At 48.2% G+C, this 19,267-nt stretch overlaps 6 protein-coding genes across 6 annotated transcripts; 3 read left to right on the forward strand and 3 right to left on the reverse strand.

Moving 5' to 3' along the window:
* Positions 1-1,161: 1,161 nt before the first annotated feature.
* Positions 1,162-5,910, forward strand: TRV_05226 (ABC bile acid transporter, putative; the record flags this gene model as incomplete). The annotated part of the gene is made up of 2 exons (XM_003020654.1): positions 1,162-4,014; positions 4,084-5,910. 2 exons carry the CDS (start codon positions 1,162-1,164, stop codon positions 5,908-5,910), a joined length of 4,680 nt encoding a protein of 1,559 aa, XP_003020700.1.
* Positions 5,911-6,208: 298 nt separating this feature from the next.
* TRV_05227 (carboxyphosphonoenolpyruvate phosphonomutase-like protein) lies at positions 6,209-6,982 on the reverse strand (the record flags this gene model as incomplete). Its single annotated transcript, XM_003020655.1, has 1 exon — positions 6,209-6,982. One exon carries the CDS (start codon positions 6,980-6,982, stop codon positions 6,209-6,211), a length of 774 nt encoding a protein of 257 aa, XP_003020701.1.
* A 1,215-nt stretch (positions 6,983-8,197) lies between these two features.
* TRV_05228 (uncharacterized protein) lies at positions 8,198-8,434 on the reverse strand (the record flags this gene model as incomplete). Its single annotated transcript, XM_003020656.1, has 1 exon — positions 8,198-8,434. The coding sequence occupies one exon, from the start codon at positions 8,432-8,434 to the stop codon at positions 8,198-8,200; it is 237 nt and encodes a 78-aa protein (XP_003020702.1).
* A 1,119-nt stretch (positions 8,435-9,553) lies between these two features.
* Positions 9,554-9,835, reverse strand: TRV_05229 (uncharacterized protein; the record flags this gene model as incomplete). The annotated part of the gene is made up of 1 exon (XM_003020657.1): positions 9,554-9,835. The coding sequence occupies one exon, from the start codon at positions 9,833-9,835 to the stop codon at positions 9,554-9,556; it is 282 nt and encodes a 93-aa protein (XP_003020703.1).
* Positions 9,836-12,477: 2,642 nt separating this feature from the next.
* TRV_05230 (uncharacterized protein) lies at positions 12,478-14,415 on the forward strand (the record flags this gene model as incomplete). Its single annotated transcript, XM_003020658.1, has 2 exons — positions 12,478-13,218; positions 13,291-14,415. The coding sequence occupies 2 exons, from the start codon at positions 12,478-12,480 to the stop codon at positions 14,413-14,415; spliced, it is 1,866 nt and encodes a 621-aa protein (XP_003020704.1).
* Positions 14,416-16,042: 1,627 nt separating this feature from the next.
* TRV_05231 (ABC transporter, putative) lies at positions 16,043-18,381 on the forward strand (the record flags this gene model as incomplete). Its single annotated transcript, XM_003020659.1, has 7 exons — positions 16,043-16,202; positions 16,281-16,521; positions 16,583-16,841; positions 16,943-17,455; positions 17,520-17,673; positions 17,733-18,025; positions 18,139-18,381. 7 exons carry the CDS (start codon positions 16,043-16,045, stop codon positions 18,379-18,381), a joined length of 1,863 nt encoding a protein of 620 aa, XP_003020705.1.
* Positions 18,382-19,267: the final 886 nt, after the last annotated feature.

Consider the following 19,267-nt stretch of genomic DNA (forward strand, 5'->3'; position numbering starts at 1 on the left):
ACTACCATTACAATATACCACTTTCAGCATGCATCGATGTTATCCCTGGCCCCAGGCAAAAAAGAATTAATTTATTACTGATAGCTCTGTCACTATAGAGACTGTGTTTAGGAGTTACCTAGCTACTCCTTAGAAAAGGCCCAATCATTGTATCACCAGAAACTCGATTCAAAACCCTCCAGTGGACCTCATTGAATCGGTCGATAGAAGATCCGTGATAATTGCTTTTTGATAACTAGGTAGCAACAAACAAGACTTACGAATGTTCCGGCCGTCAAGGAAGAACCACATCTTTTTAAGCAATTTACTAACCGGCCAACTAGACGAGCCACGGGCCGGACCCTGAGCCCGTTCCCCAGGTCTCAAAGGACGTTGGTCCGTCTCGCTTGCATCTCAGAGTCCGTCACAGCACCATCCATGCCGACGAAGAGGATCGCGGGAGAGGCCTTCGTGCCCCTCTGCGCCTCTCACAGCACATCGACATGGATCACACCAGACAGAGATGGAAGAGATGAGGATGGCTAACCTGTTAGGTAGCTGGTTTTGGAGCTGTGAGCTAGCATGCAGCAAGCTGTGAAGCCATCCAGGGCCGCAGCCAACCAAGATTCTCAGACTCGCGGCAGATCTCAGGATGCTTTAGCTGCATGGCCGTTCTATCGAATGTGCTGGTCTGATAGGGAATCCTTCCCTCCAGCTTCTGGGCCCTGCAAACTGGAGTTGTGCTGAGCTTATACATATATGCGGCGGACTCGCCTCTCCACTGCCTTTGAAATATCCTTTGGTTCTTCTGCTCTGCGTCTCTATCTTCATCCCTCACCCCTCCCCTTTTCTTCGATTACGGGAGTTACAACTTTTATATCTTTTTGTTCCACTATCCATCATATTCTCACACTGTATCCGCAAAAGGAGGCGGTGGTTGACGTGTTTGAAGAGGATGGGAGGGCTCCGTTAAGCAGCCACATAACTCGAGCCAAAGGAGTCCACTATTTGGCCTTGGAAGATTTTCCTGTACACAGTATCTCTGGCTGTGAATGAGGAAATATGGCAGACTACTCTGTACGCAGAATACACAATTTGTCGATTGCGATTGGCATTTCCGGAACTTGCCTCACTGCAGTGGCATCAATTCCAGCCATCCGCGCAGTCATTTCTCGATACCAGCTGAACAAGGAGAAGGACCTGTATCAGTCTCTATGTCAGCTGTACCAAGATGAGGACGGACATGCTACCGAATTATCCTCCGAAGCATTTTCGGACAGGTTCCAGCGAAGCTTGATCGCATTGGCCTCGCTCACAGGCGTCCTTGCATCTCTGGCCATTGCCGTATTGGATACTGATGGCCACGGAGTCTACAGCCGACCGATCATACTGCAATGGCTGATTTTTACTGTCTGGGTAAGTGGACAACCAGTATTTACCATACACTGTAACTATATATATATACTTGAGTACCAAATATCGATTCTGACATACAATTTGATTCAGGGGATGCTCTTAATACAGGCAGCTGCACTGAGTGTTGAGCCTTTCTCAACCAAAAGATATGAATTAGGCCTGTATAAGGCCGTCTCCTGCTGCTTCCTTTTATTTGTTCTGAGTGGTCAACTGTGGTCCATCAAATCGATGGATGGATGGCAATACCTCTCCTCTCCTCATGGCATCGTCCTTCTGGTTCAGATATTAGCCGGGCTTTCCAGTTGCTGTGCCTCAGTCTCTTTGCCTCGCCGTCCTGAGCTGTATTTGGACGGGAAGCCTGTGGATCATCAGTTTACTGGCACCTTCTTCGGCCGCATTTCCTTCTCCTGGGCAGGACCTTTACTTAAATTCGCTATCAAGAACCAGACTTTAGAAATAGATGACCTCCCAGCGCTCGACTATGCAACCCGGTCTATGAACTTGCGAGATGTTTTTGACAAGGCAAAAAAGCCTGGTGAGAAACTCTGGAGGACGCTTGTACGAGTATACGCTTCTTCTTTGATTAGCCAGGCCCTCCTAGTTGTCTGCACGTCAATTTTTAACTTTGCACCTCAGTATTGCCTGTTGAAAATACTGCGTTCTCTTGAGAGCCGCAATTCTGTTTCGTGGCATCCCCTAGATGCCTGGGTTTGGGTATTTGCTCTCGGAGGCTCCATCCTCCTTTCGTCAACGGTCGAATCTTGGCTGTATTGGGTTGCACAATACCAGCTAGGTATTCCAGTATATGAGCAGCTCTCCGCGGTCATCTTTGCGAAGGCAATAAGGCGGAAGGATGTCAAGGGCCGACAGCAGGTCAATGGACAATCTGAGCAAGGAGACAAACAGGACCATCCCCAGGGACCATTTGAGGAAGATGGTGAAGATGACAGGAAGACCAGACAAGCCACTATCAACCATATAGCCGTGGACGCCACCCGAATTGCCGATTTCGCGGCCTACAACTGTATCATTATTCTCATCATTGTCAAGCTGACTATTACAATCATATTTCTTAACGGTTTGATTGGCTGGAAAGCTCTTGGTGCTGGACTACTTGTGTCAATGGTCATAACTCCTATGAATATTTACACGGCCAAGAGATATAACTCGTCACAAAATACCCTGATGGACCACCGTGACCGTAAAATGGGAGTGGTTGCAGAAGCCCTCCAGGGTATCCGTCAGATTAAATTTTCTGCCTTGGAGAGCCAATGGGAGCGGAAAATATTCGCTGTGAGGGAAGCTGAGCTAAGTGCTCAATGGCAAACATTTATCTGTGAAATATTCCTGGTCACTATCTGGATAATTGGCCCTGTTATGCTCTCGGCCGTATCCTTAGGAGTTTATACCATTTTATACGGCTCATTGTCTCCTTCGATTGCGTTTACCACTATTTCGGTGTTCACAGCCATGGAGTTTTCCCTAGCGGTTCTGCCAGAATTGATTGCAGACTTTATAGAAGGATTTGTTAGCACGGAACGAATAGGAAAATACCTCGAGTCATCAGAAAGGATTCCAACAATAATTCCAAGTGAACATATCTCGTTTGAAAAATCCACCGTGGCGTGGCCTACGGAGAACATTGATTACAAGGCCGAACGGTTCACGCTTCAGGATTTGAACATCAACTTCCCATCAAAGGGGCTAAGCGTGATATCAGGGAAGACTGGCTCTGGAAAGAGTTTACTTCTTGCTGCTATCCTGGGCGAAGCTGACGTACTCGAGGGTGTTATTCGAGCCCCTGTTCCACCTCCACTAGAGGACAGGTTTGACAGTAAGGCCACGAAGGCCAACTGGATAATTGACTCTGCTACTGCGTTTGTTGCACAGGTTCCATGGATTGAGAATGCAACTATTAAGGAGAATATATTGTTCGGTCTCCCTCTTGACAAAGAAAGATATGAGAAAGTCTTATTTGCCTGTGCATTAGAGAAGGACTTTGAAATGCTTCCAGATGGAGAACTCACAGATATTGGAGCAAATGGTATCAATCTCAGCGGGGGCCAAAAATGGAGAATATCATTTGCACGAGCGTTATATTCTCGTGCGGGAATACTTATCATGGACGATATATTTAGCGCCCTTGATGCTCACACAGGACGACATCTGCATATCTATGCCTTAACAGGCGAACTATCCGAAGGACGGACAAGAATTCTCGTTACCCATCACGTCGGACTTTGTTTGCCGCAGGCTGATTACGCAGTCCACCTCGAAAATGGTGCTATCAAATACGCCGGAACGCTCGTCGAGCTTCGACGAACAGGAACCTTGAGTGAGATCCTTGCAGCAGAGGATACTAAGCAGGAGGCAAAGAAATCCTCCCCGTCACCGGCTCTTCATAAACAATCTGCTGAAGGTGGCTCCGCTAATGCTCAAACAGGTGTTCAGGGACAAACAAAGGAACCACCAAGGAAATTCCAGCAGGAGGAAGGTCGTGAGATTGGTGCCGTGAAATTGATCAACTACGTGAAATATCTACAGAACGGAGGAGGGCTGCCATTTTGGACTGTCGTGATGTTTCTGTTCACCCTTTTTGCAACCTTGGGAGTACTCCGCGTAAGTTGACCTTCCAAGCGATAACTTTCCTCTGTCATAACGCTTACAATCCTGTCTGATGGTCTATAGTCATGGTGGGTTAGTATTTGGACCAGATCCGTGGAAGAGATGGCAGAGCAAAAACTAGATATCATGTTCCATGTCACCAACCGCATCTTGACTCCAAAAGAGCTGCCCTCTGATAAGTTATGGTTTTATCTTGGTATATATGTAGCACTGTCAGTGCTATCATGTGTGGTCGGGTCTCTTCGATACGCAGCTTTCTTATATTCATGCATTCAGACATCACGGAACATATTCAGGAAGCTTACATATACCATCCTTCGGACTCCTCTACGATGGCTCGATACTGTTCCGCTCGGTAGAATCCTCAACAGGTTCACTTCAGATTTCAATCAGATTGATTCCAAGCTTCCATTTGATTTATCCGGCATGGTACAAAATATTCTACAAATCCTTGGAATTATAGCCGCAGGTGTACTCGTCTCACCGTTTCTAATCATCTTCGCCATGATCTTACTTTTGCTATGTTTCCATTATTCCAACTTATTCCTTCAAGGAGCTCGCGAGATCAAGCGCCTCGAGAGCAATGCAAAAAGTCCAATATTCGAGCAATTCGGTTCTGCCCTTATAGGATTAGGGACGATTCGCGCATTCAGCAAAGGACAAGCTTACATCGAACGCATGTATGCTAAGATTGACCGCCATGCCCAGGCTTACTGGAACCTATGGCTGTTTAACCGCTGGCTTGGTTTCCGCATGAGTGTCATTGGAGCGGCGTTTGCTAGTGCTACTGCAGCTTTTATTGTAAGTCTCAGTTCAATTGACGCATCTCTTGCTGGGTTTGCTCTTAGTTTTTCTCTTCAATATACATCCGCAGTTACCTGGATGTTGAGAAAATATGCCAACGTTGAGTTGGAGATGAACTCAGTGGAGAGAGTATTTGAGTATTCTGATCTCGAGATCGAGAATCAAGACGGCCTAGATGCTCCAGCAGCATGGCCAACGGAGGGGCGATTGGAAGTCTCAGACCTTGTTGTTGCATATGCTCCGGAGCTCCCTCCTGTTTTGAAAGGACTGTCATTCACAGTTGAAAAAAACCAACGAGTCGGGATAGTCGGTCGGACCGGCGCAGGCAAGTCTTCCCTAACGTTAGCCCTCTTCCGTTTCCTAGAGGCTCGAGAAGGGTCTATTCATATAGATGGAGTTGATGTGTCCAAGATTAAACTTGCACATCTGCGGAGCCGTCTTGCCATTATTCCACAAGACCCCGTTCTATTTTCTGGAACCATTCGCTCAAATCTCGATCCATTCGATGAGTATTCTGATTCCGAACTTCAAAATGCCTTGGAACGTGTTCATTTGGTCCCTCCAGCCGATAAAATGTCGTCAATCTCTTCTATTGAGGCTCCAGAAACACCCACCGAATCCGGTGTAAGCACGCCCACTGCCGTTGAATCCAGCGCTTCCAGTACCTTAGCTAGCAGGGCTGGTACGAACACCAATATCTTCAGGAATTTGAATTCTAGTATATCTGAGGGTGGCCTTAACCTTTCTCAAGGTCAACGCCAGTTGCTTTGCCTGGCACGAGCCATTGTATCCCGGCCGAAGATCATGGTTCTTGACGAGGCTACTTCTGCAGTTGACATGGAGACTGATGCGCTTATACAGCAGTCTATCCGGTCCGAATTTGGCCGTAACTCAACAACCTTACTGGTCATTGCCCATCGTCTGAGTACTATCGCAGATTTCGATCGTATTCTGGTTTTAGATGCCGGAAAGGCGGTTGAGTTTGGTACACCAAAGGACCTGATGAATATTGAAAACGGCGTATTCAAGAGCCTTGTGCATAATAGTGGTGAACGAGAGGCACTAGAGAGTATTATTCTGGCCTAGTCTAAAAGTGGTATGCCCCTATAAACGTTGTTTTGAGCCTTTAAGATGCAAGACTGGTTGTATAAAATTTGTTAGCAGGCCATCTAGTTGATTTAAAGCTAGCTAGTTCTCTTCTTTCACCTCTTCCATCTCTCTACATTCTTTTCTTAGGGCTAATAGCTTGAGGTGGGAGACCATGTTTCCTATATCAGAATATTCTAAGACATCTATAAAGATCAAGGTCTACATCTTCTCCTTGTTCCATGCATTCATACATATGTATATTCCACCATTATATTGATAGACACTAGGCATCTATCTATTTGGCCCGCATAGTGGCATAGTCATCCAATAGCTTTTTCGACTGTTCTTCAACCGTGTTCATTGCCAACCTCCACATCCGTGGTCCGACACTGATTCTTGCAATCCCAATATCGGCCAATTCCTGGACCGTCAGTCCACCAGGGAGAAGGCTAACATTTAGCATTCCACCAAACTCCTTCGTGAGTCTCTCAACGTCTGCACGGGACAGGCCACCCCATACGAAAACAGTAGTGGCACCAGCCTCGAGGAAAGCCTTGCCCCTCACAATGGCATCTTCCAGATCCTTGTGCAACAGAACAGCGTCGGTGCGAGCATTGAGGACAAAATTCGGAACTCCCGCCTTGACGGCAGCAGCCATGACACGGCGGACACGGTCAACGGCAACATCAAGGGGGAAGAGCTTGCCGGTCTCGTTGTCCTTATCTTCCAAGTTGCATCCCGAAGCACCTGCAGCAATGACTGATTCAATGGACTCCTCTAGGCGGGAGCCGTATCCGTCTTGCATATCCACGGAAAGGGGCTTGTTGAATTCGGCTGCGACAGAGGCGATTCGACGAGCCGATGCGAGGTTGGTCTCAAGGTCAAGATCGTCATCGCTTACTCCATGGACAGCAGCTACCGCGTAGCTTGCAGTTGCTAGAGCGGTGGAAGAAGGGTTGGCTGCCACTATGCGGGCGGAAGAAGCATCATAAACATTGGCGAACACGAGGGGCTTCCCTGGAATATGCAGATTTCGCAGCTGGAGAGCTTTGTCGTTTGCAGAAGACATTTTTGACGGTAACTGGCAGGTATATATATATATATATATATTTCGAGACACACAAACAAGCTTTAACAGGTAATTCCTTTCCGTGGCTGGAGATATTGATGTTTGTAGATGAGGATGTCTCGGGGGGAGCAGTGAGATGCTGATATATATAGCCACATCTTAACTCCGTTCGGCTTGTATGAAGCGGGGCAATTGACTGTCCGCCATACGGTGATAATGAGGTGTGCACTCCGCAGAGTCTTGTATTTGTAAGTGGTTACGAGAGCTCGAGGCGTAGTTCCATCAACGGATCGATTTTGTGTCGTATTCTGGCAGGCTAACGCCCGCATCTCCTTAAGGCGAGTAGCCGTTTGGCACCCGGGATGCCCAGCCCGAGTAGGCAATTCCTTCCGAGAGAGCCTATTAATCCTTCATGCAAGCTGGCGATTCTGTGAGGTTGTTGATATCATCGGCCTTGCATATCCAACATAGCCTAACTATGCAGGCTGTGGTAGGACAAGTCAGGGATAGTTAAAGTTGTGGCTCAGTGTTAGTTAACTTATCACCCTTTTAACTTGCTGGGTACTGTAACTAGCTAACCTCATAGCGGGCTACTCAAGCGCCAGCCCTGTCAGGAGAACTACATAGTAGTTACTTAGATATTTGGCTAAATGGGCCAAGGTAGACAGAATACAAATTTTCTGGGCTCCTAGAACTCAGGTCTAGTAGTTAAGGCATGTACAATTGACTGAAGACCGCTCCTGGCGCTCTTTCAGCGGGTTCCGCCGCTTCCTGATGCTGGGTTCAGGCGCTGCGAGTACAACCTTAATTACAGCACGCAGACAGGTGCGTCATATAACCTGATATCGGATGAGAAGTTCCCGTGCGGCTGGGAACAGGCCTCTTGCATATGCTAGATCCCGACTTCATCTTTCTGATACCCGAGAAGACACAAAACTGCTATTTGTTTGTCATCCCAAGCCGTTTTGTGTATATCCAATCGTCTAAAGGACGCAAGACCTATAGGCAGGGCTTAAGCTGATGAGAAGCCCTCGCACCATAGTTACCCGGCGGGGGAGATATTCGATGGCGGTTTTCTCTTAAGTCCTTTTGTTGACGCTGGTTCACGATAGTGGGCGTCACCGAAATGCACATATAACTGTATATGCGTGAGCGATCCGAATACCCATGTGGTCCTGGATCGTATCGGGGATGAATTTTTTTTCGCACCCCCTATTAAAGCTTCTCTTTTGTCGAATGTACTGCTTGCTCCGGGACCTTAAGCTCGGTTTTCTCATCCAGCCCATTGATGGGTGCAATATTAGCAGACTTTTCATTTGACACGCTTTCCTCGTCGTGTTTCCATTCAGGGAGCACAAGATTCATCTTCTTCTGGCCCGATGGCTGGGCTTCCATAGGCAAACTGTCTGCAGATGTCGTAAATATATCAGACCCCCAATTCGGCAGGTACATCCTGGCTAAGGGACGGATCATAGGAAAGGAAGCACATATGACGGCCAAGTTGACCTCCAGGTCGTTCCAAATCCAGAGATTATATCCAACCCCTATCAATGTGTCCACGTATCATCAGTACATCCGCCCATCGTATAGGAAGACAAATCAGAGTAAGGCAATGGGATGGGCTTACAAGTAGAATCATACGATACGTAAAGTATCACATAGGTATACGCAAGCCGCACTACAGACGCTGCACAAGCACTGTTGAATGAGGATGTTAGTGAAAGTTATTTAAGAGGGACACAGGCCACACGTACACAAGTCCAAAACTCATGAGGATGATAAGAACCACCTTCTCTCGACCCGGCAGGTGCATTTTAAATAGCGTTGGGATCGGGAGCATCCAGATAATAATGTCAGTGAGAACATGAGGGATCGAGCCACTGATGATGCGTGCGCCGTTATTGATACAATTCCGCCGTGTTGGGTCGTTCCAGTAATCTGATAAGGGCCTGGTAATCCAGATGTCAGAAGACACTAATGATGGTAATCGTTATCTGGGTTGAGAATACAACTTGCCTGCAAACGAACAGTAGGGGCAGCGCAGTTGCTGGAGAAAGATAAGCCGTAAGCTACTGCTTTTGATAGACAATTAGCAAGGGAGAAATACCGAGACCCCATGCCACTACAATGTGAAGCATAATCCAGGTACCCTGCCTAAGGGTTGTTGCGGTTCTAGAAAAGAACCGCAGGTACGAAACCAAAATCGAGGACTTGACCATTGTGGCAACTATCACAGACATGATCTGAGAACACCAGCTGGTCTATACATGACACCCGTTAGCAGCACTCTTCATTGAGAACGGAAATGGGAAAGTTCTTGGTGCAGACCAGACGGCACGTTACTCCCCACTGGGGTTTATTGTCCCAGATATGATAACCTGGACGTTACTGATTAGCGGCAATTCAGACGATTGAACGTAGGTCAAAATAACGCAGGAACCTTACCCCATCCGTGATAGACGCCAATAATATTGGAAACTGTGATTCCAGCTAAAAGAGGCTTTCCCATTGACAGGAAAATGTCAGTACCGAGCTGTACTCCCAATATGTAGAGGACATGCGTCTCTTGCGTCATACCAGCGTGCTCAGCATGAGCCAGTCATCCCAACCGGCATTCTTCTTGATTTTAACTCGGACGTATGTTCGTAGTGCCACAACAGCAGTCGAGATGGTAAAGCAACTGATGACGATAATCGTCAAATGAGGGCCCTGATGTTCAGGGTTGACATAATTTGGCTCTGGCCAACTTGCAATAACCTCTGGAGGAGCAACAAGCATGTCTGAGGAGGTTGAAAGATGCCGTAGGAAAAGCCTCAGTCGGTTGCTGCGTAGGTCGGTCGAAAGGGACCACATTGAAGATTTTAATCATGCCAGAAAGAAGGACAAAACAGAGCGGGATGACGACAGAAGGGCTTCCAAGGCTACCAAACGCCTATAGTAGGCAAAATAATTGCATATTCGAGCAGCCAAATGAGCCACATGCCATTTAAGTTCTGGAGATATGCGCCGTCACTGGTAAAGGCGGATGCAGCAGCTGTGCAGATGCTGAGATTGTACGTACGGAGTCGAGTTGTGATTTTTGAGACGAGAAACGCACGCTTAACTGATAATGGCGGTTCGAGAGCCGCCACACCTCTGAATGTCATACAAACAACCCGGCAAAGCCAAGCGCCTCGGCTGGAGGCATCTCCGACCTGCCGGACATGGTCATGGGTGGTGTAGGAGGTCGATGAATAATACAATACGAAGCTCAGTTCCTGGTAAAGGAGAAGCCTGGGTGCATCTAGACGGAGCTGCCTTGTCTGGAAATGCGTTGGTTTATAGAGTGTTCTCGCCCATCAGCATAAAGCATATGCTCCACGTTCAAAGCCTACGGAGTATCTCATTCCCAAGCTTGCTCCAGCTCCGCCAGAGTTGCTTGTCACGCCGCGGCAAGCTGACTTCGACAGAAGGTCGTGCAGCCATGTGTTTATCATCAGACGTCTTCCAAATCCTCAGCACTAGCGCCTCGCTAACATGAATATCTTGCATGGAGGATCCTTCTTGGTCGCCAGGCTGCTGATCGATCGCTTGGCTGGTGAGGCACAAAGTAAAATCCTCACTCTCACTCTCACTCTCACTCTGAGATAGACGGACGCAGTGATTGGACGCTCGGACTCGCTGTCAGGTTGTTGTCGTATTATTGAAACACGACCCTTTCTGCCTCTTAATCGGGGCTGGAATTCCCTGTACTTCTGGTCCTGGTCCCTGTGCACATCATTCCTCCCTTTCGCTCCCCATCATCCCCAGAAGCTGAGCTGTCCCTCGCCGGTTGTTTTGCTTCTTTTCTTCCGTCTGTTTTTGATATTAGCAGTTACTAAAGACAAGGTCCGTGCGGGGGCGGCGTAAAAAAGGGGCCCACTCAAGCGTTGTCACGTGGAAAAAAGGAAATAATACACGGCGCTCTTCTTTGGGGGATTATGCGAAGTGTTATGCAGTATATCAAACACTAGTCCCTCCAGCAGGGTTGCAAGGGGAGCAGGGGTTCCTTCTTATTCCTTGTCTATTCCTATAAGTATATCAAATATCGATGATACAGGGTGTGTTTGGAAGAGAGGGCGGGGAGCGGTGGGTTCCTGGCGTTCCGACAGGGGGGATCGGGGGTAATGCAGGAGTGACGGGATTGTGTAATATTATGGAGGAGGTCGAAGCACTGCGTACAGAGTACTCCGTATGCTAATAATGATAATGGAGTGAAGTGACTTGGTACTGGGAGATGGCGTCGATGCAGGGAGGGTGACGGTGGGAATTCTATGAAGTGAGACTGGCCGAGAGGGATGGGGGTACATCATGCTCATGCAGATATGATGATCCCTTGCACCTTTGTATGGAGCCTCTCGCTGGTCGTTTTCCCGCGAGTCCACGGCATAAGCGGCCTGAATATCACTCCGGTTCAGCCAGAGTAACATGCTGCCAACACATCAACAGCCCGGCCATTGGGCTAATTGATCATACCTGTTGCGCCGAAAACTCCCATCCCCACTACGACAGCAAAAATCATCCAGATCCTGATGTCCAGGGCGTTCAAGCGCTTCCTTAGCGTGGGGATTAGGGGTCTCGGGCGTACAACTAGGCCATCCACACTCAACGCCTCATGAGCTATCAAGCGAGACAAAAAGCCTTCCCAAGTAATGTTTTGATCAGAGAAACCTTAATCGCGTCCGTGAAGTAACAAGGTAGGTGTGCCGAACGCCGATATCATTCTCTCTCCAGGCCTTTTCCATGGAAACCACTTGAGCCCTCCGGAGAGGGAGAGTTTTCATGTCGAAGGGGAGCGAGCTGAATCATATTTCACACGCTAGGCTTTCATCATCTACAGAAGAAAAGAAAAATACAGCGTTAATACAATGAATAACAACACATCGCAAGCTAGATGGACTTTGCATGGACTCGAAATACTCACTTGAATAAAACTTGGAAGGATGAAGAAGAAAAAGAGAGAAGGAAATCAAAAAGCGAGGCTAGAAATTCGGTTTAAAAGGTTTTTGTTAGTGCGACCCGATTCGGCCTGAGCACGTGACCGTGAATGGACCCGGAACCCGACTGGACCTCCCGTCATGTTTTTCCTCTGTTGACGGGATGACCGTTTTTTTTTTTTTCGCCAGGGAGCAAGTAGCTGGCCTCGCTCCAGCAATTGCTTTTTTGTCTTTGGGGATAATCGACTAATTGGCCCTCTAGAAGGCGACGATGGTGCCGGCACTGCATTCTGCAGCTTGTCCGTCGCAATTGGGGAGGGTGCTTGCCCGCCGGCAGAGCTTCGTCGAGATATCAAATTACTTTCGACGTCGCGCAGCTCCACGACCGTCACACCTGAAATGCACTCTCCGGGGAGTTAGCCGGTTTTATTCCACAGAGAAAACGAACGAAGCTGCGAAGCTTCTCGGCCAATACTCTAAATCAAGTGAGAATCTGTCTCTCGATTGGTGTGAAGATGGCGATTCGGGTGCTAAGAATGTATGCTGACATGGATACTTGTAGTTGATTTCCCACCCGCCTCTACCACGTTTAGAGATCTATACAAAGAGCAGAACAATGGGCGGCCAGTCACGATTCACGGGTATATTGGCAAACGGAAGAAAATTGGCAAGAATATGACATTTGTCCGGTTGAGCGACCCTACCTTATCCCGAAGTGTCCAGATTGTGGTATCAAGCCCGCACTCTCTCAACGCTTTGAAATCAATTGAGCCGAACAGCGCCGTTGTCATTAGCGGAATTGTCAAATCAAAGGAAAGCCAGTCTCAGTTTCGTGAATCGGGCGACAAGAGTGAGCTTGACGGCGTGGAGATTGAGCTGCAAGATGTGCAATGTTTAAACGAGTTCCCAAGGGACATCATTATAACTCCTGACACAGTGTTTCCACCAAGTAAAAGGCATTTGCAGATCCGCAATGACCCTTCTCTTCGACAGTCATTGGCATTTAGGGCAAAGGCAAATGCAGCGTTGCGTCGAGCCCTGGAAGAATGTGAGCCACCATTCTTGGAGGTCGAGACTCCAATCTTGTTCAAGTCTACCCCTGAGGGTGCTCGGGAGTTTTTGGTTCCTACACGGAATCAGGGGCTAGCATACGCACTGCCGCAAAGTCCACAGCAATACAAACAGATGCTCATGGCGAGCGGCATCCCTCGATACTACCAATTTGCTCGATGCTTCCGAGACGAGGACCTCCGTGCCGATAGGCAGCCGGAGTTTACACAAGTGAGTGTAGTTTGTTAATTGTCCTTCAATAATACTAGAAGATAAAAAAAGTTAACTCACGCAATTGTCTAGCTCGATATGGAGATGTCGTTTGCCACGGCTGAAGATGTTATTACTACCACTGAAGCTTTAGTCAAGAAGCTATGGGCCTCCGTTATGCCTGAACCTCTTGGGCCAGAACCATTCCCTCGCATGTCGTATTACGAAGCTATGGCTTCCTATGGTAGCGACAAGCCAGATACCCGTTTTGACATGAAACTTCACCGAGTTGAGCAGTATCTACCTGCAGATTTCATAGGCAAGATCAGTTCTTTAAACTCCCCTGTTGTCGAAGCCTTCATAGTCAAAGGAAACGGCCATCCTGAGGAAACTATGAGAGTTCTGAGAAGCTTCATGAACACTCCAGAGGCCAAACCTTTCTTAGAAAACCCCGATGGAGCTCCAGGGACCTTTGTCATTGATTCCTCGAAGCCAATGGGTGGTTTGTCTGCCGCTGGGTTTGAAGGTGCATGGGATCTGGAAACGCTTTTTAAATTAGAACATGGTGACTTGGTATTTTTCCAATGTCGGAAAGATGAGCCTATTAGCGGAGGTTCAACCAAAGCTGGTGAGCTACGTTTAGCCGTCCACCAGTATATGGTTGAAAAGGGGTTCCTCAGTCCTCCGGTCGGTTTCAATTTTCACTGGGTTACCGGCTTCCCTCTCTTTTCCCCCTCGGTCGAGACAGAGCCAGGCCAAGGTGGCACCGCTGGGATAGCTTCAACTCATCATCCCTTCACCGCACCTCGGACAGCAGAGGATGCTGCCCTTCTATTAACAGATCCGACGAAGGCTATCGCTGATCACTATGATTTAGTCGTGAATGGCGTCGAGCTTGGCGGCGGAAGTCGTAGAATCCACTCAGCGGCAGTCCAAGAGTTCGTTCTCCGGGACATCCTAAAAGTTCCGCCTTCCCGCCTCCAGAGCTTTTCTCATCTGCTAGAATGCCTCAGGGCAGGCTGTCCTCCCCATGCAGGCATCGCACTTGGCTTCGACAGACTGATCGCCGTCATGCGAGGCACTCCAAGCGTTCGCAATGTGATCGCCTTTCCGAAAGGCAATAAGGGAGAGGACCCAATGGTAAAGACCCCCAGTCCAATGACAGAGGACTCATTACAAACTTATCATTTACAACTACGCCGAGGTGGCCAAAGTTGACCTGGACCTGGTTATACCAGCTAGACGAACTTGTCAGGGGACGTTCTAGATTTCTCGCAAGGTTCATCTGCACTATGCTATTTGAGCTTTAGATCCTCCTATACCACGATTATAAGTTTTAGGCAGGACACCCTGTATATTAGAGATTCCGTGTGCATGTTGGAAGCGTGTATGATATCATAGGCGTAAAAAGAGATACAGGGACTCCATTGTATTTTTATAAATTAGTGGCATATTACGGAGTACCATCTGGTAGATCATCAATCACTGTGCTAATAATGGAAGCGATCTCAAAATTAGGTATGGGTACAAACCAGTTGTCGCACGGAGTACGTGACACCGAGTTAACTAGCCCACATGTTCAAAAATAAGAGACGGAATACACATCCGAGCACTCGATATTTTGACTCACTGCACTAGGCCACACTTATAATCCATTTGGTTAGATATGACGTGAAGGCTCTCCCCGTTTCCCTGGCCGGCCTAGGTACGGGAAACTCGAGCGATCTGATAACGAAATATTCCGAAGCAGGCCCAAGATGCCCAAGAAAACTGCCGTTGGCCTTTTCATTGGACAATGGACTGCATTCTCTGGACTGCCCTTATTTTGGCGTCGTAATGATCTGGGCATGCAGGTCTGATTTCCCCTTCTCAGGGATGATAGGCATCGGCCTGGCCAGGGAACCCTGCTATATTCTTCTCACTCCGCAGCGTCTCCATCCACACCATATGCAAACAAGAGCACCATGGGGAACCTCGTCCGCTTTGGCCCAGAGTATGGAGCATATCCTGGGCCCAACTTCGTGTTCTGTCTTGCGCTGGCCACCGTGCTTCGGGCGGGAGGACGGTCCAGAGGCCCGCACCTAACTCGAAGGGGATATCCCCATGGGTTAGATCCCGACAATTTTCGAGCTATCCAGGGGGGCCGACCAAACTCACCGCATATCAACCCAAGTCAGCTGGCCGTCGCCTCTCTGGAGACATGCAGAAAGGCAGACAGATGGTACCACCTGGAAGCCAGCCGAAGAGAAGGAAAAGTTGACGAAGCTGACGGCTGAAGGGGAGGGTTCTCGAAGGGCAAGTTCTTCCCTCTTCCACCGCATGGCAATGATGCAGACTCGTTGACTTGCAGGATGAGCTCGCTATCAAGATCCAATAACAGGCCTTGAGAGCCTACCCTGGCGCTTGTTTAGAGGTGTACGATATGCGAGAGAAAGCGAAAAAGGAGGGAGAGACGGGTTTAGCTGTAGTATCCCGGTGGAAATTGCCGGCCGCCATGCTCCATTTTGATGCCTTCGACCAACGCTAACGCTGCAGCTCTCAACTGCACCTTGATGACGGGACATTCTCTCGCATGCACCCATGTACGGAGCATTCCGCCCTCAAATAAGTATAACCCCTAGAGGCCTGCAGGGCCTTTCAGCCTTCTCCCGCCCTTGGACTTTTGCCCGTCGTTTGTCGACTGCCTCTTTCTCTCAGCATATATTATTTCGATCAGTACTCCGTATGCCTGTCTCTTGATGAGTTGTACTGGTGTTTGAGTTCAATTGAGTGTTCCTATCGCAAGTAGCCCTCTCCCGCTGAGTAACTATTACACTACTCCGTATAACTGCTCCGGGCCTTCACGATGGGTTTGGACCTGGAGGCCAATGGGGACGAACACCCCTTTCTTATGAATGAGACGGTCGAGCACCTTTCCTGGAAAGGCGTCACTGTCAGTGTTAAGGATAGAGAAACAAAACAGCCCAAAGCTATTCTCCGCGATGCTACCGGTTATGTAAACAAAGGTGACTGACCTGCCACGGTTAACCTGACTTGAGAAATGGGGGAGTTGACTGGCTAACATGGTGCGTGCTTTGCTGTAGGTGAACTGATGGTGCTCATGGGCCCGTCAGGAAGCGGGAAAACGACTCTATTGAATGTACTCGCCGGTCGAGCCAATAGTCTGCGTGATGGGGTTAACGGTGAGGTTCTCGTCAATGGCCGGGCAGCATCGAAAGAGACGTTTAGGCATCTGAGCTCCTATGTGGAGCAGGAGGATGTGCTTATCGGGTCATTGACAGTGGAGGAAACGCTGTACTTCGCGGCCCAGCTGTCGCTCTCCAGGTTCGTGTATCGTTTGCACATCTATGAATTCAATGCATTGCTAATGCTGGGCAAAAAACAGATCCATCCCAAAGAAGGATCGAATCCAGCGTATCAAATACCTTCTCAACTCATTCGGTATCCAGAATCAGGCTAAGACCTTGATCGGAACCCCAATTCGCAAGGGAATCAGCGGTGGCCAGAAACGCCGTGTCAGTGTGGCTGCTCAATTGATTACCTGCCCTAAGATCATCTTCTTAGACGAGCCTACCAGCGGCTTAGATTCCACCGCCAGCTATGAGGTGATGTCGTTTGTGAAGGCCCTAGCCAGGAAGAACAATGTGAGCCCGCTTCTGACCTTCATGTACCCCAATGCGCCGTCGAGTATGCATATACTGATATTGAAATCAAATAGCTCATCGTAATTGCGAGCATTCATCAGCCGTCCACCTCAATGTTTGAATCATTCGATAAGCTTCTCATTCTGTCTGCAGGAAAGACCTGTTACTTTGGGCCCGGGAAGGACATGAAGGCATACCTTGACAAAACAGGACACCCGATGCCCGTTCAGATAAACCCGGCAGAGTTTGTGCTGGATCTTGTCAGCACGGATTTCGCAACCGACACGGAAGAGGCTGAAGCTCAATTGGCCAAAATACACCAGGAATGGGAAGATTCAGAAGAGTCTTCAAATGTGAATCTCGAGATATCCAGGCTGACTACCCTGTCCGAGAAAGAAGAGAACATCACCCTTTCGGCAGACCAGTTGCAACATGTTAACATCGTATCGACTATCGTCACGTTGCTGCATCGATCTTTTATCAAGGGCTGCCGTGACGTTGTTGCATACGGCATTCGAGTTGCAATGTATCTTGGCCTGGCTATCATGGAGGGTACTGTCTGGCTGCGACTTGGGACTGGCCAGGAAAACATTCAGCCATACATCAATGCTCTGGTGGGTATCATTTCTAGAACATCATGACGAAGGAGTAGCTCGTCTGCTAACGATCTCCGTGCAGTTCTTTTGCTCCGCTTTCATGTCATTCATGGCGGTTGCATATGTGCCTTCGTTCCTTGAAGACCGCGCAACGTTCATCAAAGAGCGAGCCAATGGTCTCTATGGCGCAACTTCGTTCGTGATATCCAATTTCCTCATTGGAATGCCATTTTTATGTATGACTTCAGCTTCCACCCCTGGAAAGATATATATATATATATATAACGTGCCGCAGCTGACCCCATTGCAGTCATGATCACGATAATATTCTCTGTTGTAGCATACTGGCTTGTGAACTTCCGCTCAGGCGCAGACACCTTCTTCACGCTGGTTATGTGGCTCTTCCTCGACCTGCTTGCCGCCGAGTCCCTTGTCGTCATGATAGCGTCTCTATTCCCTAATTTTGTGGTTGCTTTGGCCCTCACGGCCTTCACAAACGGTATCTGGATGAGCGTTGGCGGCTTTATGGTCGCCCCAGCAATCCTGAACGTGTTCTGGAGATACGTCTTCCATTATATAGACTACCAGGTATGTATTTGCTTCTGCTCCTTTCATACCGCGAACAAAGAAAACGGTACCGAGGAGGCAGGGGAGGAAAGAAGAAAATATAGCAGAACTCGCTAACGGATTCCGGCCATTAGACGTATGTATTCCAAGGGATGATGGTGAATGAGTTTTCTGGCCGTGTCTTCGACTGCGGCAAGTCGTGTCAGTGCATGTATGCCAGTGAGCTTGCGTCTCAGTGCCAGATTTCAGGAAAGGGTATTCTGAACTCCTTTGGATATGCCACCGACAAGCAAGCACAATGGGCAGGAATCCTCATTTCGATCACTGCAGTATATCGGATCCTGGGATGGATTGTCCTGTACATGAAGAAGACTTGAGTGATTGTGGCCATCCTGTTATGTTGGTGCCGTGCTCTGGCTGTTGCTCTGTAGTTTAACCTGATGTACTAAAGACTGGGAGGAGGCCTCTTTAATGACTGGATATGGACTAAAAAGAACCAAAGATCAAAAAGTCCAGATACGAAGGATACGAATAATGGGTGGTAGCCATGGGCTACATTTATCAACCTAATAATAATATATATTATCTTTGGACTATTATCGCATACAAAAGTATAGGAAGATCTCTCCTGTATTGTTTGCATACGTGAAATATTATTGAATATTGGTAGGATAGAAATGGACAGATGCTACCAAGGGCATCATCACCTTACCCCCGACGACTCCTTTGAACACCTCGCCGTCACCCGGTGCACCCCAGAACAGGAGTCGAATGAATAATGAGACATGATAGAGAGCCGAAAACCTCAACTCCGTGCACAAACGTGGATCGGACCCCAGGAAAAGTGGTATCAGTTGAGAATGAAATGGTTATTGTCCGAAAGTTTTTACCCGCCAGAAAACCCCGAAAGTTTGAAAAAGCTCTGCTCAAATCAGGCGAACGTGGTGATAGATTGGGAAGGAATATCTGAATATACTCCTCTTGGCTTCTCTTGCGACGGGTTTGTAGCGTTCGCCGTCTTGTTTGATGGTCACCGACGAAGGCCGAAGGCCAATGGTAAGCACAGTGACTATGCAAGAACCCGTGGGATATGCATTGTCAAGAAAGGCGAGACAGTGTTGGTTCGTTATATCCCGCTGGCCATCTCGGCAACGGCAAATCCTGCAACCAAGAAAAAGACATGGGAAGAGAAAACGGGGGAAAAAAAAGAAAGAAAAAAAAAAAAAAAGAAGAAAAAAAAAAATAAAAATAAAAACCAAGGGA

Source organism: Trichophyton verrucosum (assembly GCF_000151505.1).
Source record: "Trichophyton verrucosum HKI 0517 chromosome Unknown contig00394_1.f1.exp, whole genome shotgun sequence".
Taxonomy (NCBI): domain Eukaryota; kingdom Fungi; phylum Ascomycota; class Eurotiomycetes; order Onygenales; family Arthrodermataceae; genus Trichophyton; species Trichophyton verrucosum.